The 24,090-nt window shown below is 44.0% G+C and overlaps 1 protein-coding gene across 5 annotated transcripts in view; it reads left to right on the top strand.

Moving 5' to 3' along the window:
- sema5ba (sema domain, seven thrombospondin repeats (type 1 and type 1-like), transmembrane domain (TM) and short cytoplasmic domain, (semaphorin) 5Ba) overlaps nt 1–24,090 on the top strand; it is a 265,659-nt gene that overhangs the window by 162,995 nt on the left and 78,574 nt on the right. For all 5 annotated transcript variants that reach the window (XM_049594061.1, XM_049594062.1, XM_049594057.1 and 2 more), the window contains 3 exons: nt 15,393–15,455; nt 16,260–16,358; nt 16,476–16,689. In XM_049594061.1, coding sequence (XP_049450018.1) covers nt 15,393–15,455; nt 16,260–16,358; nt 16,476–16,689 — 376 coding nt within the window. The remainder of the gene's footprint in view (nt 1–15,392; nt 15,456–16,259; nt 16,359–16,475; nt 16,690–24,090) is intronic.

The raw sequence follows: 24,090 nt of genomic DNA, 5'->3' as shown, positions 1-24,090 counted from the left end.
AAATAAAACCGTCTATTTCAAATTCTTCTTCAACGAATTGTTCACGGCACCAAGTGTCACGTCAGGTACTAACAGTTGTCACTGACTGCTGGGTCAGATTGTGAAACATGTTTTTGATCCTCATTTAATTCAAAGTAAACTCTATTTTTGAACCTGGATCCTGTTTCTCCATGTTGTTGTTGTGTCTAATGGGAACAACAGTTTTTTAATTGGTAGTACTGGGAGAGAGTGCTGCAGCTGCTGTGACAAAACAGGCCACAATGAAAGCTCTCAGGGTGGGTGCACCCCATCAATTTGTGTCCATTAGAAGAGCTTGTTTTTACCACCATCAGGCTCAGATTGTCTTTGTCAGTGTGGGTCAACATTAGGGAGAGGACCTGACGCAGAAACGTTTATTCCTACCTTTGGCTCGTTCTGCTTGGGGAAGCAGAAGTGAACAAACCCAGAGTGAAACGATCAAGTTGTCTTATGAAGTGATGAAACAGAATAATCAGACTTGTTTCATCTCAAGGTCTCATCATATAATTAAAGAAGTAGAAGACCTCCGCTCTACTCAGAACCATCAGAGAGCAGGTTTATCACACACACAGTTCACCTCAGGTATGATGAAGACTTATGCCCTCTATACACTGTGCGATTTTAGCAGTCTTATAAGACCATTGCATGAACACACTGTGAGACGTGTATCTAATAAACTTTGGTACGACGTCAAGTTTGATGTGTGCAGATTGTACGATGGCCGTTTACTACTGAATCGCAGGTTACGACGTACGTCAGTCTGCACCGCATCAGCGTACGTCATCCATCTGCGCCACCATAGGTAGCTTGCTCACCTGGAAGTTGCAGTTCCTCCGCACTTTCCTTCCATGCAGCGTCTTTTTTCTGGCGGCCATGATAGCAGCTCCACCAAACTTTCCACACACTTCTTTTTGTTCATTTTACCTCCATGGCAAGTGATCATTTGTTTGGGTTTAGCGCCGGTGTCACGGTGACCATTGTGTCATTTCCTGCTGCACTTCTGTTGGTTGATGAGTAGACGTAGGTCGTAGCAGCTGTCACACTGTGAGATGGTCATCCTAAATTTCTGACACCATCAGAATTTTATCTCAGGTTATCTTTAGTCGCAAGACGTTGCAAGACAGCTGTCCTTGAACCTGTCTCACAGTGCGACGTAAGACCACCATTTTAGAGCCACGACCAAAGATATCGCCACGTTTCTCCCACGATGGTCATCTTTTGTCTGGGACAGCCCAAAATCGCACAGTGTATACCGGCTATTACACACAGAATAAAGCAGAATATCACACGTCTATATGCCTTTATGTCCTTCCTGAAAGCTGACGAGAGGAAACACAAGTGAGCGTCAGAGAGAGGAGAGCTGGTGATAGTTTGTTGTGTTGGAAGTTCTGACTGTGGGAGAAAAGTCTGCAAGATTTTAGAACAAGACTTGGACACAAACAGAAGTGAACAAAGTTATGGGAAAATATTTCTCTGTCAGCTTTAGTTCAGTTTAGTTTATTTAAGAAGGTTCAGTGCAAATTAATAAATACACACAGTATAGAAATGACAGTATCAGCCAAGAGGCTGTTTTTCGGCTGTCGTCCTGGTCAACATGTTACACAGGGCTGCCTACAACACTACACACAACACACTGTTGTCAGACACTATACAGTAACATTACCAGACATTTGACACTGACTTTCTATTTGATTATCATCATTATTATTTTATCAAAACATATTTGTACGAGCAAAGTTAAAGGCATCAAATCAGCAGTGTGGGAAATAAAACAATCAAACAATCCCACAAAGCCAACAGTCAAAAAAAGATTTATTACTTGAATCAGTAGGGAAATATACGTGTAGTTGAACCACCTGCAGACTAATACAAAATATAGTTCAACTACTGCTTTAATAACGTGTAGTTCACCACAGTCAGCTGGTCTGTGTCCTACTCTTCTGTCTCTGTGGCTTCGAAATATAAAGACCCTGTGATTCCTCACCTGTCCACCACATGTCCTCTCAGTCTCTGACAGTCTCTCTGCACACCTGTGCCTCGTCCTCATGTTTACTGTCCACTCTCAAACCTGTGCTGCATCGTCTGTGTTTCCTCCTCTCCTGTATGTGATTCTTTATTTTTCTTGCAGTAGTTTATATATCTGAGTTCAGACCCTCTGTCTGTCTGCACGTGGAGACCTGAACTTTAACAGATAACAGATAATAGTGCCACCTGGATGACTCCAGTAGTGAGCAGCAGATTTCTGTCCCAAACATCTCAGCACGTCAGGGCGTAGAGTTTTCTCAACTTTACCTGAGACTGAAATCTGCCCAAACACTTCATGTCAGCATAATGTTTGTGATATTTGGTGCTGTGGACACATTGTGGTGTCTGTGTCTGGGTGATGATGTTCCATTTCCAGCTCTGTCAGAAGCACATCATATATACTGCAGGATGTTGTAAGCGTCCCGTCCTCAGTGTGAAATTGAATCATTTTCAGGAGGGCACAGTCGGACGTATTTGTTGGAGTGGAGTGTGTGCTCTGAAGTATTTGTCTAAATGCTACGTTTCACACCTGAAGACGGGCTGAGATGGTTCAAGTTATCAGGAGGGGTTGGAGCTTTGTGTTCATGGATGGATGGATATCTGTCTGTCTGTCTGTCTGTCTGTCTGCGCCCACTGTATCGCTCAACAATGTGAATGTTTAGTCAGAACTTTTAAAATGGTGCTGTGTGTGTGTGTGTGTGTGTGTGTGTGTGTGTGAACACTGCTCTCCTCCCATGTCTGCAGCAGTGTGTAGATGAAGGTGTAGGTTAGTGACCTCATGCTGCTCTGAGTCAGTCTGTGCTGTTTGACAGGGAGAGGTACGAGCAGAGGAGCTACTGGTTGATGTGTGTGTGTGTGTGTGTGTGTGTGTGTGTGTGGGTGTGGGTGTGTGTGGCTGAGACACCATGGAGAGGATGTGGGTGTGTCCATGGATCAGTGTTCGGCTGTGAGACAAAGTTTGTTGAGAGTCATGTTTGATCCATCTGTGGTTTGTGTGTGTGGTTTTGTAAACCCTGCTGTGTGTCTGTGTGTTTGTCACGGTGTGTGTGAACCTGTGTTTGTTTGTTCATGTAATTATGCTTCTGTTCATTCAGCCATTCATTCATTCATTCATCTGCATTTTTCCAGTGAATGACCAGGTAGTGGTGAAAACAGCTCATAGCTGAATGTTTGGTTCTGGTGCTGTGAGTGTGATATGAAATGAGAACACTGCTGTTTAACCCAGCGTCCTGAACACTGACTGATTATCAACAACCCAGATATGAAGAAACGTTCACCAGCCTTATAGATAGGTACCCATTCAAAAGGCAAAGAAGTGCAAGTAAAAAACAAAACAAAAACATGCTGCAGGAGCCAAGAGTTATGCAATCAGAGCGAGCGAGACGTGTGATAAACTGGAACTGTAGAAAGAGTCATACTAATATTTCAGTACCTTTTCTGGTGAACATCTTAAATCTGATGTAAACACTGCAGATGTTGTGAAGCTGGTTTCACAGCCTCACACTGAAAGACAGATACAGTCTAAATAACATAGTTAGAATCTGCTCTGAGATCGCAGCAGTGACACAAAGAGACTTGACTGTTTTTTGGAATCAACAAACTCCAGAGAGACAATTCATCTTTTCAATTCTCTTTTTTTTAAATCAATAATCAGTCTATAAACTATTTTTTATTATTATTTATTGATTATTTTATTCCTCTGACCTCCTCAGCATATTTTGATTCTCAGTCATTACTCATCTATTTATGTGTCTACGTGTTGCTGTACAGTATACAGTCTGTGTGCAAGGTGAGCTGGTCAGACAATCTGCCCCTGGTGGGATTAATAAAGTTGTCTCAATCTGAACCTGAAGACGACAGCGCTGTGCGTGATTGAGAGGAGGCGGAGCTATGCAGCGGTGTGTGTGTGTCTCGAGACAGACTGAGAAAATAGAAGAGTAGTATGGACACTGAGGAAAATGGGTATTGTGACACAGTTATTTTGGAGAGAGGGCGGACATCTTTACAGCCGACACCTCCAACACCAGACAGCTGAAACCAAAATAATCTGTGCTGATCAACAGCTCTACAGGTAAAAGGAAAAACTTATGTAGTATTGAACTTGTGGTGAACTGTCCCTTTAACAACCCACAAAAATAACAACCAAATCTCTGCACCTCACTCTTTATAAGCTCACTGTGGGGCGACCTAATGATGGCAGCAAGCTGCTGAACATTACACGTGCCCCCAACAGCTGTGACGATAAAAAGCAAAGGTAACAAATCTATATCAACATTAATGAAACTCATCTGTTGCTGCAGAGCTGCGGCGCCGCCTCTCGCTCTGAGCCGTGCACCAGCTCTGTTTGCTTTGGATGCAGGTCCGTCTGAAAGTGCTGCACACTAATGTTTTATTTCTTTGTCACTTTGAATGTGCTCTTTGGAAGTTCTGTGGTTTAAAAAAAAACCTGCCAAAATGTCCGTGTTCCTCCTGAAATAGTCCGGCACTTTTCGAGACTTCACAGAAGTCAGGAAGTCACCTTCTGTCATCACTAATTAAACTAACGACTATGAAAATGCCCAGTTGAGCGCCGTGTTCCCTGTTTGGACCTGTTTTCTTCTGTCTGATGAAAAACTGCCAAAGTGCCAGAATAAAGAGGATAAAATACCAGTGAAGAAACTACACAGGAGCAATTAACAGATGACAGACTGGTGACATTTCTGCAGGCTGATTGCCAGACAACATAAATAACCAGCATGCATCAAGCTCCAAATATGATTCACTATTGATTTTTAGTTTCCTGTGCCTTCATCACCCAGAGGTCTTTGGCAAAGCAGGAAGTTGTGTGACTCTTTTTAAAGGGATAATTCAATCCTCCTAAATGACTGTTTGTATACCAGTTACTCACCACGTGTTACGTTGAATTTGTGAAGAAGCATCGTTGACTGTCACGGCTGCATGAGGGTGGACAGACCAGGATGTAAACTGCCACTTGATGGGTTGTGGAGGTGTACAACCACCAGGTGATAATTCTTGTTAGGTATTTAGTTGGATGATGGAGAAACTGTCACATAAAATCACTTATAAAGTAATGCCAAAATGTTCCTGCTATGAGTGAAAAATAGTGAATGACTGATGAGTGTCTGAAATTTCTAATCACGTGAGCCAGTTTACAGTGAGTGGATTATTTTGGTGTCTGGTGTTATTTTGAGCTGCAGTGAAGGAATCAGAGTGTGAAATCAGTCACACTGTCATCTGTCACTCGAGGGATTAAATTAACTCTGTATGATTAAAAACAGCTAAAGTCATCTCTGTGTTTGTGTTGTACACGATCTCTGTGAAGCTCAGAGTGAAAATAAAAAGCCTGGAACAATAAACAGTAACTTCTGGACGTTACCTCGCTGACCCCAAACTCAGCCCTCTGTATCAGCACTGACCCACATATTGTAATAATGTATCAGCATAATGAGGTTCAGAGAACCGTCAGATATCAACAGTCTGTTTAACAAGTGTGCTGCACAGTCACATGACACGTCACGTGTGTCTCACCTGTGAACACGACCAGTAGCGTTCCCTCCGGTGTTGATGCGGGGGTGCAGAGTGTTCTCCTCTGCTCCTCCTGGGCACCAGTGTGTGCCAGGATTGGCCATATTGTGGAGTAGTGAGTGTGTGTGTGTGTGTGTGTGTGTGTGTGTGTGTGTGTGTGTGTGTGTGTGTATGTGTTGGGTTGGTGCTTAAAATAGCAGATTACGTAGATGGAGAGAAGAAGAAGAAGAAGAAGAGGAGCTGCGCTGTGAAACGAGAGGGAAGAATCAACAGTCTATAAGTGTAGGAGGCTTTGAAGTAAGGACACCTTGAGGGAAGGGATACTAAAGATAGATGATCTGTCTCTGGGTGAGGTGGTGGTCCGATGGAGAGGAAGAGCCTGCAGTGAAGTGAGGAAGGACTGAGGAGGAAGATTATTAGACACTGACAACAAACACAATACATGTGTTCTCTTGTCTACAAATACCTGTATCAAATGTGTGATTTTCAGCACTTTCAGAAATGACAAAAACGTTTTCAACCCAGTCACCACATTAAGTGTTGGTGTTGAACGTTTCTGCAAACCATGGACATGTTACATTTCTTTTTTTATCACGTAGTGGTTATGGAAAGACTTTACGTTTCAGCAACACTGTGGTTAACGTGGTTTGTTTTAGGCAGAAAAAACTCTGGTTATGTTTCGGAGAAGATCATGTTGTGGCTCAGAATACTCAGTGTGGTGTCTCAGTCTCTGCAGGAAGAAGAGCGATCGGTCAATAACAAACAGCTCTCAACAAAACAAAACCAACACCAAATGCAAACAGTGGTCAGCGTTTGTGAACGCAGCTCTGTTGTTTAAAAAATGTTGTTAAAACACAAACAACACCTCTTTTCAATGGTAGTAAAGTAGACGTGAAGCTACACCTCTTTTTATATTGCGTTTAGCCGACACACACACACGTGGTTACGTTTAGCCGACACACTCACGTGGTTACGTTTAGCCAACACACACACGTGGTTACGTTTAGCCGACACACACACATGGTTACGTTTAGCCAACACACACACGTGGTTACGTTTAGCCGACACACTCACGTGGTTATGTTTAGCCGACACACACACGTGGTTACGTTTAGCCGACACACAGGCATGGTTACGTTTAGCCAACACACACACACACACACACACGTGGTTACGTTTAGCCGACACACTCACGTGGTTACGTTTAGCCGACACACAGGCGTGGTTACATTTAGCCAACACACACACACACACACGTGGTTACGTTTAGCCGACACACTCACGTGGTTACGTTTAGCCGACACACACGTGGTTACGTTTAGCCGACACACACACACACACACACACACACACACACACACACACACACACACATTTGGTTATGTTTGGCCAACCCATGTCAGAAGTCACTGACCACCTGGTTTTGGACGACTCCAGACTGAGACCAGGTTTGGTTCTACTATGACACTTAATTTGGAAAACTTTGCTTTTGCATAACTTTAGGGAATCTTTATTAGAAAAAAAAATCCAGAAATTCACCCTTAAATACGACAGTGTAGCGTCACCAGAATCACTTCAAACACATCTTAAATCTTAAAATATCTGAGCTGTAAAAACCCTGATGAACTGTGCGCATGTGACGTAACCATGCCAACATTTTGACTGAGCTGACCTTTAATATGTTTGTGTACCCCCAAGCACCTAAAATTGTTCAAAGAAAATGTTCTTCGATGTGCTAACTGAAGACAGTGCTCTCTGTCAGCGCTGAGAGAGTTATTAGACTTCACAATTGTTGCACTCAGAGTATTTTAGACTGAGTGTCTTTAAATGTTCTTCAAGACATTGTGTTATCTTTAAATATCAAGTCATATTTTAAGGCTGTTATTCTGACTCTTAAGTTTCAGGCTCTGTGTTACAGACATAGTTTATATTTATTATATATTTTCAGACATTTCCAGACTAAACTCACACCAGTTGAGTCCAGTCCCTCTGCACTGGTATACAAATCTATCTTGACTGTAACAAGTGGCAGACAGCTCCTATTCAAACAACCATTACTCCCCTGACACACTTATTTACAATATTCATGAGTTATAATTAGTTGTCGCACATAGTGTTAGCAGCGTGTCAGTGAGAGGCGGCCTTATCAACACAGCGCCACATTTCAGGAACGACCACGTCCTCAGCCTCGGCTGCTCACACACTCTCTTTGCTTCATTAGTGTTTCCCGCTCTGCATCTCCTTTTTTTTGTCTTTGTTTCTCGTAAAAATAGAATTCATTTGGAGCCCAGCCGCCATCTTCCTGCAGTAAAAGTGATGAATCCTCTCTCCTGCTGCTAATTGTATTTTCTGCCATTTTATTTGCCTATAAAAAAAAAAAAAAAAAATACCCCCCCCCCCACCCTTCCATCTTGAGAAAAGATGCCGAGGGCAAGATTTGCTCATTGTGTCTTAAGGAGCAGCGAAATTGGGAGAAATGGTGTATCAGGCTCAGTTTGGAGGGGGGATGGATGGCGGGGGGGGGGGCACGTGGTTGTTGGCCTCACTAATAGATGGAAATGAACTCTAACATGTATCTGAGGCTGCAGGCAGCAGTGTAACAGGCTCTGTGGCCTCGGGCTGAACTCAAGCAGGAAAAATGGCTGAAGCTGACTGACTCTTTAATTTGCTGCTGTTTCGTGCATCAGAGACAGAGATTTAAATTTCATCTGCTGTTTCTGTTGTTTCCTCCATGATCATGCTTTGTCTATGTTTATAATATCTACAGATATGATTCCGATATTTGACTTTACTCATCAGAAAAACAACAGAACTGATGCCTGAAACCTGTGTTTACCCGGCAGAGACTTTTAGAGGCTGTGCAGATTACAGTAAGATGGAGGTATTAATGTTGTAGTGCCGGAGGACCTTTACCGTCAAGCCCACTGGATGTGCCGCCTTCTACCTGCGTCTCTGTCCACTGGAGGTGTTTCATCTTTAAGCCGTCAGTTATTCCGACAGATTTTCAATAATGTTCAGAGGTTTTTGTCGACGTCTTTTGTGTTTTACAAGCACTTTTGAAAACACTTTAGCAGCTCATCTATGATCGATGTTACAGATACTTGGCAGCTGGACTACACTGTCTCAGCTTTATCTTGTGTCAGTGTTTCCTGAATGAATACTGCATATTAAATATTCTCTCTCCTGCTTCATGGACTTTGACGAAGTGACTTAAACAAACAAGAAAAACTAATTATGGAATCACTAAAAGTACACGTCACTCTGCACAGATGTGAGCTGCTCTGGCAGAAAGCTACAGCTGTGCTCATGTATTCAGTATAGATCTGCACTTGGATTGATTAGCAGTGGATTGTCTCCATCAGTGTCGGAGCTGGAATGAGATGAGGTTAAGAGTTGGGGGTCAGCAAAGTGTCTGAGATCTTTCCCTAACCTTAAAGGAGCTCTGTACAATATTCAGAGCGTGTCTATGACTCAGAGGTTGTCTGCACACAGCTCTCAACATGGAGGTGGCAGAGCTGGAAGCTAACAGTGCTAGCAATGGCAACTGAGTGACAGAGGTGTGAAGTACCAGGGAGACCCTGAAAACATGATTTGTGAAATTTTGGGAGGTTTGTAAACATAAACACATTGCTATAGACCCTTTTACTGTAAGTAAACAGTGACGTTTTTGGTGGGCGGGGCATAGCTGGAGGACGCTAGCTAATGTGCGTTCAGAAACACTCATTGTGAGTGTGGGAGCGCACTCTGACACAAACTGGAGCGTTGATAAATTGGGAGCGCTGTCTGAATGTAGCGTTGGGTTATCCAGAGCAGCGCACTCTCAGAGTGGCAGAGCGCACTCTGGACACTCTGTCTGTGGAGACGGAGCAGCAGAGCGCCGAGCGGAGTGAATGTGTGATTAACTTAACCGTTGGTTCATTCATGTAGAAATATAACGCTGCGTTTCTTCCACCAACAGGGCTCTCATTTTAGTGTAGAGCGTCAGACTGAATTTACCAACGCACCATGTCAGGTCACTCACTCTCCGGGACCGCCAGTGTTACTTGAATAAGTAAACACTGACCAACGGGACCAGACTGGCCGACCCGTATGCTCTCACTCAGTGGATGGATGATGTCACAGGAAGCCAGTCTTACAAAGGAGGACCACACTTGTTTGTTTTGCTATGGAAGCTAACGTTAGCTAATGTGCTAAAAAGTTAGCGTTGCAGAGAAATCCAATCTTCCTCTTAATCCCTCCCCAGTTTCTGATGAGGTGGACATGATAACCCTTAATACACATAACCTTATTCATCCCTACAACAGGAAATACTTTTTCCCTAACCTGATATGAAGTGTGCGCTGCACATGTGAGCATTTTTGATGATGGCCTCCGTCCAGTCCTTTGGTCTTATCACATTTAACCATAGTTGTCTTTGTTTTTGTTGACGGGCAGTGGCGGCTGGTTTTGAGCCATGACTCCTTCTATTCTGGCTCCCAATAACACAACAAGACAAACACATTTTAACACTCCTATGGAGCCTACAGCCCTGTGGGGGAGAGGCAGCTGCACCTCAACAACATGATAACGAGTCATTACATTTGAAGCAGTGATGAAACAAAGCAAGTTTTGTTGAGAGAAAAGATGCAGGCTGGAGCTTCACCTTACTGCACCTGCTGTCTCTACATCAATTGTTTCATACTGTCTCCTTTAGATTATATAATGTGATGCAGAGTGATTTATGTTTTCTCATCTAACTCTTGGCAAGAAAGAGAATAGTTACAATATTAACTCTCCAAAAATGCTGAACCTGTTTTAAATTTGTCATTTTATCCCTTTTTTAAGTTTAATTTTGTTGCATATTTTCATATCTTTAAGTCAACAGCGCGTGAATCTGCACTCTGAGCTTTTCTTCTGCATTACAGTGATTAATTATACCTCATATAGGAACCTCAGTATCAACCTGGACTGTGCTACAATATTATTTTCCTCCATCTCGTACCTCGCTCTGTGTGGGACGGTGGTTTAAAGAATACTTCTTAGTAGCAAAGTGAAGAGTGCATCCTGCCTCACACATTATGCAGCTTCCTTTCACCTTGGTGTTGGCAGCCGGGCCATTCAGGGTGCAGAGGGAAGGTATTTGAGGGAGAGGATGTTGAGGTGGAGTTGGTATTCTCACAGGCTCCGTGTGAGTGTGGCTTTGTTCCAAAGTGGTGTGAAGAAGAGGAGATGGACAGAGGGAGAGGAGGAGGAGGAGGGAGGAGGAGGAGGGCACTTTTCTGGTGAAGGTCAGCGGGTTAAGCCGATGGGGATGCTTGGAGACGGGGCCCTGCCGAAAAGATGGTAATGCCCCAGGCAGTGATTCATCGCAAAGGCATCCATCACCGTGTGTGTGTGTGTGTGTGTGTTTACAATGACGTCACCCCATCAGTCCCCAGGCTGTCAGGGGCTGACAGGCGAGGGCTGTGGAGGAGCAGTGTTTTCATTTCAACAGGCAGAGTGATGGACTGCCGCGGAGGGGGCGGAGCTGCTCTCTGAATGAAAGCTGCCACGCTGTTCGCTGTGTGCTCATGGGAAGTGGATTTGGGTTTGTTGTTGAGTGTCTGGTGTGGTGTTGGGCGGCCGAACGGCCAGCACGGCGAGACATTGGAGCTCCCGCGAAGCACATTAGTCCCTTTTATTATTTATTTCTCCTTCTACTTCATGTTCTTCGCCTCGAGCTCGAGTTTCATTTTAATCACAGTTTACTTTATATAGCTTCTCCGCCGCCGCCGCCGTCTCCGTCTCCCCGCTGCAGTCTGATGCAGGTTAATTGAAGGGAGCTGCTGTGGGAGACAGGGAGATGAACTGTAACTATCAATATGGGCCAGAGCCCACTTACCACTGCTCCACCTGCAGGAGCTAAACATAGCTTTAATATCATTAATGAACATGTCTCAGTCTCCAACTTAAACCTGCACTTACATACAGTCATACAGTGCAGAGCTTTGTCTGGGTTTCATGGTCAGTGTAGTGCGGCTTGGTTTGAATATTTCTACCTTAACAATGAATGAAATGATAAAGTTTGATGTTTTCTTACCACTGGATTCTGTGGAGGGTTTGTGTCTTTCAGCACTTTTAGTTTGTGGCTTCACTGTTTTGGTTTCGGTCTATGTGTCCTGGATGATTTCAATACCCCGGACATTATCTGTGCTTAATAAACTTAAAAACATTTAATAAGCAGGCTTTATAAACTTTGAAAACTAATAAAAAAAATAACCTGTTACTGGCTCATCTTACTCCTTACACTTGCTCTCAGCAGTGACGTGTGCAGCTGCTGACTGAAAGTGAAACCTTGTTGTTAACCAGCTCTGTGTGAGCGCAGTGTGTGCACATGAACAGTGTTTGGCTTCCCTTTGTGTTGGCTCTGTCACCTGCTGGACTGTTGTCAGTGGATAGCAGGAAGCTCCAGACGCTGGCTGCAGGGGCGAGTAGGTAAAGCTGCAGCTGGAGCAGCAACAAGACTCGACCATCATACCTACGCGTCAGTCCACCATCAACCCCCTTTACCCCTGCGCCCAGAGGAAGAAAGCGTTAAAAAAATACTGAGATAGTGTAGCAGAGCTCCAATAATCATCATGTTGACGGGTTTATCTTGTTACCACTGGTGGGCGTGGTTTGTAAAAGCATGTTGAGTAAACTACAAACAGCTGTAGACGTCTGCTCACTGGGGGGAACCAAAAGCCATTATCTGCACACACAGTGACGACAAAGGCATCCTTTTCCTTTAAAATAAACGCTCATGAGTAGAAGGAGTTCCTCTCACTGGGTTATAGACCCAGAGATATTTAAATATGTTGGACTGTGTTGAAATACATCAGAAACCCTGACTCTCACGGCTCTCATAAAACTGGTTTTCCAGCTGCAGCAACAGAATTAGCAATGTAGTGATGCATCTAGGCGCTAAAGAGCCAGATCTTTTTCTCAGGAGTTGGAAACAAAAGCAGAGCTCATCACGTGAGTCTACGTGTACGTACGTACGCTAATGTTGCTCTGTGTTGGCTGGATGTCAATAAACACTTTATAATGTAATCAAAGGTCAAAGGTCAGTGACACATCGTGTAGCACTGTCCCCAAGTGGCCTAAGATCTTTTAAGAACATCAAAACAGGCTGACACTCAGTCCTGACTTTAATCACTGTATTTAGTGTTGAGCTGACATGTCGCTGCTTTGCAAACCTGTCTGTGTCCAGCTGATGGACGTCAGTCTACTTACAGCTCTGCTTTGGTCTCCGTGTCTCCTGAGGAAAGTACGCGGCTCTTCAGCTGCTAAATATTCAATTCTCTTCTCTAACTTTGTTTGTCTGCCATTTCTTGCTGCGGAAGTCGTGCACACTGAGCGAGGCTGTTGATTAGTGGAGCTTTCGAACAATCAAACATGGCATCATGAATGTGGCAGATTATTTTCCTCTGCAGTGTTTTTGGCAGCACAAACAGTTCTGGCAGCGTGAACAATCAAAAAACAATCATGCACACTCGTAACAGTCTATGAATAGAAGTTTGATATAAAAGCAATAAAAGAAATCCCAGGATAATGTGCAGATGTTTGACTCGCTCATTAGGCTGTGGATAGCACTGCTCAGTCTGCCGCTTTCACTCATTAGCAAGAATTTATGCAGAGGCTAATCATCCAAAATCATGAACTTCCACTCCTTCAAGCGTAGTCGATATACTCCATGATCTGTGAAATAAGAGATCTATTTATATGCCTTCAACAGAAAGGAGCACTCAGCGAATTTTATCTCAACATTTTATCCCCAGAAACATTTTGGCAGTTCTTTAAGTTCTCATTAAATGTGCTTATACATTTTTTTTTATCATTTAAATTCCTAAAGAGCTAAAAGAGCTATATTCTCTGCACCGAGGATCTGAAAGAGAAATGTGATTAACGCAAAACTATATTTTCCCAGCAGAGTTCCTCACTGAGTCTCGGGGCTATACAGTTTTTAGTCCCTTCTGCTGAGCTTTAATTAAAGCAAAATGAGGATCCAAAAAAAAAAACACATGAGGAATAATATTACTGCAGGACAAATTCATACCTGGAAATGAAGTCATCCAACACTGCATATACGTGGGTGTTTAAGATGGAGCCTCACAGTGGAGCAGCCTCGGCTCAGAATAAAATGTTGGCATTGTGTTTCTGCAAACAACAGATATGTTTTACTTGCACTTTATTGTGTAGCAGATAGATTAAAATGTAATGTTTTAAACAATGTGTGGTTAAGTTAATGCACAAAATCCATTTGGTTATGATTTGGAGAAAAAAAAGTAGAAACAAGGAGAAACAACGATGTCTGTAAAAAACAGCAGCTTCTTGTGAGGCTGTTTCGCTGAAAACGCTGGGGGGGGTCACAAAACTACTAAATTTGGAGCGTAAACTGGTTCCTGTAGATCTTGGTTTAAAAATGTTTAAAATAAATCTAACAAATAATCATTACATTGTGAATTTGTGAAATAATTAGCAACATCTATTTTATTTTATTTTTAAATAGTTTCCAACACGACAAGAACGTCATGTTTTATGTTGTAATAAACATCTGGACAAAACTGTCGCTGACCCCGAGTGACTGATGTCAGATTGTGTTTGTTTGTTTGTTTGTTTGTTTCTTAAATTTCATTCCGATCGGGATTAAAAAGAAGTCTTGAATCTAAGTAATCCTATAAAAAGCTGATACAAACACGACAACTCTCTAAAACCTGGTCAGCTTATATATCATGTCACTTGAGAGACGTTGATCCTGTCTGAAACATACAAACGTATTGGTGGTTTGTAGAAAGGTACACTGCCAGTGTTTCCTGCTGGTGTCTGGGCTGCTTCACTGGTTCCCTCGATGTTTACTGTTTGTCTGAGTCCTCCGTTTGGCTCCTGGAACACTGACCCAGTTTACTGTTGACTCCTGGTTGGCCTTAGTTGGCGGGCTCCTCCGAGTGTTAGGTCACAACTGTGTCCCACTGGCCGATTGTCCTGGGAAAGCAATTCATAAGATGTAGATCATTATGGGCTGTGGCTTCTCTGGTGCATGACAACAATCCCTCTGTGAGAGGAGGGAAAGAAATAAAGATGGAAGATGAGATGGATCGATGTTATATAATAGCAGAGTTTTTACTTTCCGACACTTAGGCAACCTTCCTACTTGGGCAGTGAGATCAGAGAAGAGGAGGAGATGGAGGAGGATGAGTAAAATGAGGCCAGTGACACCCAACAGGGGGTCCCCTGGCACCCTGCACACACACACTGCTCACGCCAAGAAGAGGGACATCTCTCAGCCCTCTCAACGAGAGCCAGTGCAGCTCTGGTGGCCAAACAGCATGTGTGTGTGCACATGCATTAGTGTGTTCGCAGTGCAGCCGTGCAGTGCTGCCGCCTGCATCCATAATTAAGCCCGAGACACAACCATCAACAGGAATATAATTGGCTGGTAGAAGTGAAAGGGGTGGGGAGGGGGGAGCGGAGGCGAGCGCTGCAAACTTTCCGAGCGAGAGATAGAGAGAGGGGAAGAAAGAAGGAGAAGATGGAGAGAAAGCCATTTACATGCTAATGCTGTCCTCAGCCCTTCAACTGCCTCGTTGGGTGCCGTGCCCGCTACCCTCGAATAAGCTCTTGGCTGGCAAGCCGGTCGCCATGTTTACACAATAAACAAACAGCAATGAGGTTAAAGTCTTTTCATGCATCTTTTTGTGCGTGCCTACAGTATTAGCAACAGTCAGTTGTTGCGTAACTGTTTTGTCGTGTCTGAAGGACTCAGCTGACTGCTTTTCGGCCTCTTTGTCATCCCTGGGCTTTTTTTTCTTGTTTTTGTTTCCTAGGCGACAGAATGGGCACCGGACGAGGAAACCAGGAGGTCCTGTCAGAGCAAAGGCAAAACAGAGGTAACTCCGATCCCGCCCCCAATTACAACACTTCATGTCTGCCGCACTGAGAGGCCATCTTGATATCTGGTGGCTGTTGTGGCGAGGTCCTTTATGGGCCTCATGGGAGGACTCTGTACAGAACGGCTATTTCAGACCCTTCAATCAAGAGTTGTTTTTCTAGCAGTGAAGAGAGAGGGCAAAGGGAAGGCAGGGAGACCGTGCACACCAGAGACGAGGGCGAGATAGTGACTCACAGAAGGATTTCCTTTCAAATCTGTCTGATAAGCGACGCTGCGATCAGCCGTCGCATTACGTTTATTTTGTGAGTTACTGATTGCAGCAGCACTTTTATCTCCCTCAGCGCCTATAGAGCCAGGCCTGATACCTGATACACAAAACAATCAGTTCTCTTTGAAACCTCCTTCACTGCTATTACCTCACTTCTTCTCCACAACACAAAGCTCCGCCATTTACAACCAAATGATACACAACACGTTTCATTACCAATAAATCTATTTCAGGCCTTTGTTAAAACAGATTTGAATCTTTTTACTGAAACACATACTTGACTTAGTGTAGAGCCTGTCGATGCCACAAATAGGCCTCCATTCAGCTGCAAACCAGCATTCTTATTTTTGAACAATGGACCTGCTGCAGACACTCAGTTGCTGTGCTTTTGGTTGCGTGCCAGTCTGATACCAGAGGACTGGCTCCATTGTTCTTCTCAGCAACACGTCAAAGAATATTTAGCCTGCCACCTCAGCTCTTCGCTGCTCTGCTCTAACTTTCTGAACTCTTTCTTCTTCACCCTCTTCTCTGCAGATTGAATGTCAGAACTACATCAGAGTCTTGTTGGTGAACAAGACGGAGGTCATGACCTGTGGAACCAATGCTTTCCAGCCGCTGTGTATTACCAGAGAGGTATGAGTGTGTGTTTGTGTCTTTGTAGGAAACCTGTGAGAACACAGTAGATTTAACCTTCTGCTCCCCTGTCTCTCCCTCTTTGTCTCCATCTCTGTATCTTGTTATCTGTGGCAGGTGGGCAACATGAGCAGCGTGCTGGAGCGGGTCAACGGTGTGGCACGCTGCCCGTACGACCCTCGTCACAACTCCACAGCGGTGGTGACAGAGAGCGGAGAGCTGTACGCAGCCACCGTCATCGATTTCTCCGGCCGTGACCCCGTCATATACCGCAGCCTGGGCGGCATGCCACCTCTCCGGACCGCACAGTACAACTCCAAATGGCTCAACGGTACAGTCACACAGCAACAACTACAGCATGTGATGTGCTGCAGCTGATGATCACTCTTGATTATAGAAAAAAAGTGTTGCACGCTCTGGCTCCGTGTATGCTACAGACCACCTCAGTGGAAGCAGAGCGGGCAGCAGCTCTAGGGACAGACCCCAAGTCAGCAACCTGAATCCAACCAGCACAAAGCTCAGCTCGGGGATCGGACAGCCCTGACTCCCTGCTGGATCAGCAAACTATGACCCTAGGACCCTATGCTGCTGCTGGACACCTGGCGCTGGGGGGTTGTGCTTGCTGAATTCCAAAGCTGCTGCCCACTCTTCTCCTGGGGAAACGGTCCACAGCGGTGGGGAGTGAGGCGAGGAGAGGCTGAGTGAATCTACTGTGTGCAGCTGTACAATGAAATAAGATAAGAACACTGGGTTACTGTATGAAGCGCGGGCATATACTTGTGGTCTTGTGGTGGGAGGAGCTTAGGACAGAGAGGGGGGAGCTGCAGGAGGAGGGGCTATGTTCAAATTCTGCCCCCTGTTTTTCTTTTTCCAGATTTCCTTCCCTGTTTAAATTCCCACTGATTGACTCAAGTTCACTGTCGAGATTTTAAAAATACGAGGCTTTAGATTTCACTGGTTTGTGTTCGAGCTCTGTTTCGATCAGGAGAGAAAATATTATGTATTTACACGTGAGAAATGTGGTGATTAGACCCCATCATGATGTCATATATTCCAGGAGGGTGGTTAATGTGGATGTGAAGAGGAGTGGGCTTCGATGAGCTGGTCCTGGGCTCTGGATCAAGTGACTGGAGGTGAACGGGGTCTAAAATGACAGCTGACAGGGGCAGAGAGGAGAACAGGTTTAACATTTGGCAGCAGCGACATGATTGGCTGAAGGAGATCGTGGCAAAGTTTGATTGGCTAACCAGGAGAGGGAACACCCAGAATTATCTGACTGGAGGAAGCAGTGGGACAGAGAGAGAACTGTGAATGGATATAAGATGAAGTCTTCATGATTGAACTCACGCTGAGCTTCATTTCCTGTTTCACAGGGTCACTGTTTAATATCAGGCATGAGAAATATAATCTGACAGGATTAGTAATTTGATCTGGTTTAAACTCTTGTTAGATTCCAAATTATCCACACAAGGTTAAATTTGTGTTGAACCATCTCAGTAAATTTCTGCAGTTCCTTTAAACATTTTCCCAGAACCCGCTCGGAGCGGCAGACGGGCCAAGTGTGCACTTTCTCTTCCAACACAATCGGCTCTTTAGTTACAGCCAAGATGGATCAATCCGACAGAGGTGTTTTCAAAGGATTACAAAGACTGTTGTGATTTGGACTTGTGTGTGGAACACAGCGTACAGGTCAGGCATAGGAATTGGTTGGATTTATAGAATGGTGGAGGACATGAAATGCTGTCAGTCCTGCTGGTGTCGGTGTCAATAATCTCCCTGCTGCTGACGCTGTGCCTTTTCTCTCCCCCGAACACGCTGCAGCAGAAATCCATTCACACACATCCTGACTCCAGCAGAAATGTAGATGGACCCTCCACTGGAGGAGGCTGTCATGTTCAGCCTTTGATATGCAGAAACGCTCAGATTACCAGATTCATGGTGGTATATAGAAAATGGAATTGGGAGTTATTTTAGGCATCCATTGTTCTGGAAGGAAAGGTCAGATTCATTTTCTGCATCACAGACAGTGTGAGGTGGCACTTTAAAGACTCGGGTGGACACGAAACTCTTCTGCTTGAATCATCAGTACAAAAGATGAGCAGCTGTGTTGGAAAGTATCTGGTTCCTTTATGAAAGAAGTCGCAGGTATCAGCCTGTGGACACAGGATCGTAGGGAGACAAGTCAAGTACGGTTCTTCAGTCACATTTAGATTGATAACATCCAATCACAGAGCTGAATACTCTGCTGTGTGTGACACTAACAGTCATGCTCTTTAAATACTGGATAGTAAATTTAGTTGGCTCTGATCACACAGAGTGCTTTTTAGCAGCCTGGGGCAGCTTTTTAAATGTTTTAAATGAGTGAAGCACTTTGTTCGCTGCTTTAACATCATGAGGCACCTTACATTTTACCACGCTGTGCCTCTGAACGACTCCAGTTACAACAACTTATTTTCCCATTGTCTGATCAGATAAATTGAGAGGTGGAGATTAGGGGCAGGGGATACCACAGAATTTGGTTTCAGTCTGATACCAAGTCATCGCTAATATTGATACCAATGTGATACTTTTAATTATTTAAATGTGGCATATTTGCATGTCCTGTTGTTTGCACGGTTTTACTCTTGAAATACAAAAAGGTACAATCTAGAGGAGACAAACTGATCTCTTTTTTGTTAGCTCATTTTCCATGCACCCCAGACAAGCTGCAAGACACACCTGAACATATTGTTTAGGCTCAATGATTGAGAGCAGATCAAACTGTCAAGCTGTCTCTGACTCATCATAAAATAAGCCTTGAACCGACCATCATCCAGGCGGAGCTCCTGGCAGAGCTGTAACCGTGTCCAACACTTTACGAAGACCGTAAAGCCCGTTTGTAGGAGCAGATCAGCTGGACTGTGAGTGTTGCCAAGTGTTGTGCTTTTACTGCCGTACTCAATGGGAGCTTGTTCTGTCAACTCTGCTAACACAGCGTTACCTTAGCTACCTAGCTAACGTTAAGGTCAAGATATTATTGTCATAGAAGGAGGAACCCACACACAGCACCCTGACACTTCCTTTCTGCAGAAGAAAAACGCTTTGTGGACACAGGCTGTTTATAAACTGCCCATCACACCTGCCCAGAGTCCAGAGTGACCTCTTCAAACTGCTCGTTCAGTCCGACCTGCAGTCCTGAAGATACTGAGCTAATGAAATGAAACGTAGAACAGCTGACTGTCACAGAACCAACAAAACGTTTGACATTTTCTGCTTCATAGAAGACTTAATCGATTAATCCATCATCAGAGGTCCTGATGATTAATTTTCTGTCCTGTGACGAAAGCTTTAATGATCAGCACCTGATGTAGTGAACACACATTCAGGTATGTCAAAGCAGCTGTGTCAGGATGAGAGGCAGGTTGGACAAGATTTGAGAGTCGGACAGAATAAAGGTTAGATAGGATGGAAAGGTGGGAACGAGAAGATTGAATGCAATCGAAGGTGGGAGAGTGTGTGTGTGTGTGTGTGTGTGTGTGTGTGTGTGTGTGTGTGTGTGTGTGCGGGGGGGGGGATTTGGAGAAGAGTTGCAAGGCAGGGAGGAAGATGAGGATGAGAGGGAAGCAGAGGAGATAGACTGAGGAGTCAGTGAGCGATGTAATTATTCCTCACGGCAGGGAGAGGGTGAAATTACAACACAGCACGCTTCACACCGTGCAGGTCTCTGCCCGTGTGTGTGCGCACGAGTGTGTGTGTGCTTGTGTATATATGTATTTAGACTGTACGCTTCCACGTGTGTCCAGGTTACGTATGTTTGAAAGCGACACACAAAGTGATAGAGTATGTGGGAGGAAAAGAGATGAGCAGGAAAGCGCTTAGTGTCCTCATCAACATAATCACAGCTGGCTGCACACACACACACACACACACACACACACACACACACACACACAAACGTTGCTCTCCAGCTACATACGTTCATGCCGCCACAGCGCGCTCTTCTCCGCGGCCTCTGTGAGGGTTATGGAGTTGAGTTCCCGGTGGATTTGGGGTGTGAATGAAAATCTCATTTCCAGCTCTAAGCCTCTCCAGTTGAGGAGAATCGAAGGCAGGGAGGGGGTCCTGGATCTAATCAATCTGTTCCCTTATTGGATTGGTAGCCTGCCAGGCGCCGACCAACTGTTTCCCATCATGCATCTGAATGACACAGCGAGGTATAGAGTTGTCTCTGAAGTAATCCAAACAATGTCTCTGCACTTCTCTCAATCCCCCGAAGACTTTATAGGTAACAACATATTTATTTATATTTCTGCTGTTTGCTCCGACTCTCCGCTCGTCTCTTATAAAGTGTGTGTTGGCATAAAGAACGTCAAATAAAACTGAGGGAGGAAAATTCTCAGTCCTGAGTATAACCACAGCAACACGTACAGACACAGGTCTGTTCAACCTCAGGGTTTGATGCCTCTGTGCCCCCAACAGCTGTGGAGGGAGGCATCATGTTTTTGGGCTGTCTGTCCATCGGTACATCCGTCTGTCCGTCCGTCCGTCCCAGTCTTGTATACACAGTATCTCAAGATACCGTCTTTAAATTTGGACTCAACAATGAACTGATCATATTTTTGTGGCCAAAGGTCACTATGACCTTATGTCCATCTCATTCTTGTAAAATCAAAAATTCATTCACTAATTTTGACACAGTTTCACACAAATGTCTAGTAAAATTGTGAAGATGTGTGTGAAGCTTCAGAATTTAGAATTCGTAGCTTCTTTGCAGCAGCTTCCAGATTTGAAGCGTCGTCTACAGTCACGGCTTCACATGAGTCTGGACAGACGTGGATGAAACTGCAACTCAACTGGTTTGCGGAGGGAAACAACCATGAGGCTGTAAATGCTGCAAAGCGCTATTTTAAGCTCACAGAAATTATTACATTTACTGAGATACGATTAATTAAATGTCCCATAGTATCAGTACCCTACACTTACTGTGATGTAATAGACCGGCATGTTTTGGTGAAATCCACGTGAGGTTTGAGACGGCAGAGCAGCGCTAACGTCAGTATGTTTTCACTAAGCTATGTTTTGACAATGTGTTCTAACGTCATCACTTCAAGAACTACAGGTCCTTGGAGGCTCACAACTTTTTCTTACCTGTGGCTTAACAGTCTACCCTGAATACACCGTCACCAAACTCCACCAGACTGCATTTAACTAAACAGTTTTTTAAGCATGTATAGAGGCGCATATTTGCATATCTGTCTGGGTGGATTAAGGGTTTATATCACCAAACCAGAGGTGGTGACTGTTAAACTGTGGAATGTAAAACCAAGATGCTTTCTGTGAGATTTGTGATGCAATGACACTTTATTTAAAAGGAGTCTGGCGGGTTTGGCAATACGGTGATACCAGGGTTGTTTGTGGTCGAACCAAAAGGATGCTAGTCTTTGACAGAAAGGTCGACCTCTGTAGGGATCGCCAGCCAGTCAGTTGGTGCATCTCTGATAACGACACCAAGTGGTTAAAACAATCTCAAGTTGACTTTTGGTTTCATGGGACAGGAACACCAGTATCCTGTGTGTGTTTGACCCATCTGTCACCACTCCCTGCTGCCGTTTGTGCTTAGATGCTCTCGCTCTGTATACTACTTATTGTTACAGACAGGATTATAATGGACTTAATTAAAAGTGCATGTGTTCTATAGAGATGCCAGGCTCACCAGGCTGCCGTAGTCGAGGGCCTGGGAATGAGACCAGGTTGATAACGATCATTAATGCACCGTTTTAAATTCAAGCTGAATCTGTTTATATGAATATTAAATCACCTCAGTCTGTAAACCGTATCTGTGTTTGATCTGAAGTGTCATGTGATGTTAGTGACGGCAGCCTCACTCCTCCAGCACCTCACCGGCCTGCCAGATTGAACAATCTGTTTACTGCTCAGCGGGGTGCTGGAAAAACTCGTCACATTTGCACCCACGCAGCCTCAGTAATATCATGCAGAATCTGTCAGCTCCACCTGCCCTTCGCCTGACACGTGTACAGTATGCATAAACACAGGTATGTAAACACAGAAAGACTCCACACACAGCAGCTGAGGCGTGCTGCACACACACACACACATACACACACACAGTTTACCCAACGTTACATATCTGGAACATGCACAACACAATTAGCTCCTTCACACGGCCGTTAGCTGCAGGGCGAGGAGCACAGACACGTTATGATGGTTGTCTCATTTACAGTAATTGTCAGGGACCCAGCAGACGTGACTCCTGCTCATCTGAATGCTTGTTAGCACCAATTAACTCTCTGATTGGGGATGTGCGGTCCAGTTTGGTTTGTTTTTGTCACATATGTGAACTTTAAATGAAACCTTTGGGTGTTGTGCATAATGATAATAATAATGATAATTAATCTGCTGCATTTGTTCAATTTTCGTTGCCATTTTTACTCGTTAAGCCTCTGATTATAAATGCACTGAGGAGGACCTCCACTTCATTAAATGTACACTGGAAAAGTTGATTAGATCACCTGCTAAATTAGCTGCTGCTGCCTTCCCACTTTGAACACAGTCGCTCCACATGTAACTACACTTATCAGACCGTCAGGACTTCTGCACTCACCGTCCCTTTAATATGTAACGTGATTACAGTTTCTCGCCCCAAAATGTCATTTTGTTGCTTTCACCATGCAGCATGGATGGATTAACAAACGGGCCTGCTGGACATAGGTCCAAGGACCCAAACTGTCAGGGGGGCATCGTGGTCATCACTTGTGAAGTGTCAAATCAACATGGACTAACCAGGGAGAGACTAATAATGACCACAATGAAACACAAATGAACTGCAAAGAGACAAAAATCAAATGCAAAAACAGGCAAAACCAACACATTAGACACAAAATGACGACAAAGACGCACAAAACAACCTCAGTGAGACACAAAATTACATCAGAGAGACACGATCGAATACAAAAAGACACAGCAGCCACAAGGAGACAAAAAATGACTACAAAGAGAGAAAAAACACCAAAATGAGACACACATTTACCAAATAAGATCTAAAATCACCTCAAAGAGACCCAAACAGCTACACAGCAACACAATAAAACCACAAGGAGACGCAAAATGACCCCAAAGAGACAAAAAATACACCAAAAAGAGACCTGATCAACTACAAACAACACAAAACAACCACTAAGAGACACATAACAACCACAAAGACACAAAACAACTGCTAGGAGACACAAAAGTGAGAACAAACAAAACAAAAGAGACACTAAATCGACCTTAATAAGATACAAAATCCCCTCAGAGACCCAAATGACTATAAAGCTACACAAAACAACTACAAGGAGACACAAAATGACTTAGAGATCCAATCAACAACAGAAAGACACAAAAGACCACAAAGAGACAAAAAATACACCAAAAAGAGACAAATTACCTCAATAAGATATAAATCAACTCAAAGAGACCCAAACATCTACAAAGTGACACAAAACAACTGCTAGGAGACAAAAAATACACCAAAAAGAGACACAAATTTACCTCAGTAAGATAAAAAATCACTTCAAAGAGACCTGATCAACTACAAACGACACAAAACAACCACTAAGAGACACATAATGACCACAAAGACACAAAACAACTGCTAGGAGACACAAAATTGACCTTAATAAGATACAGAGACCCAAATGACTACAAAGCTACACAAAACAACTTGAGTAAGACACAAAATTACATCAGAGAGACA

Source organism: Epinephelus fuscoguttatus, linkage group LG13, assembly GCF_011397635.1.
Source record: "Epinephelus fuscoguttatus linkage group LG13, E.fuscoguttatus.final_Chr_v1".
In the NCBI taxonomy this organism is placed as follows: Eukaryota; Metazoa; Chordata; class Actinopteri; order Perciformes; family Serranidae; genus Epinephelus; species Epinephelus fuscoguttatus.
The sequence above is the reverse complement of the archived record's forward strand: the minus strand, read 5'-3'. Positions and strand labels throughout refer to the sequence as shown.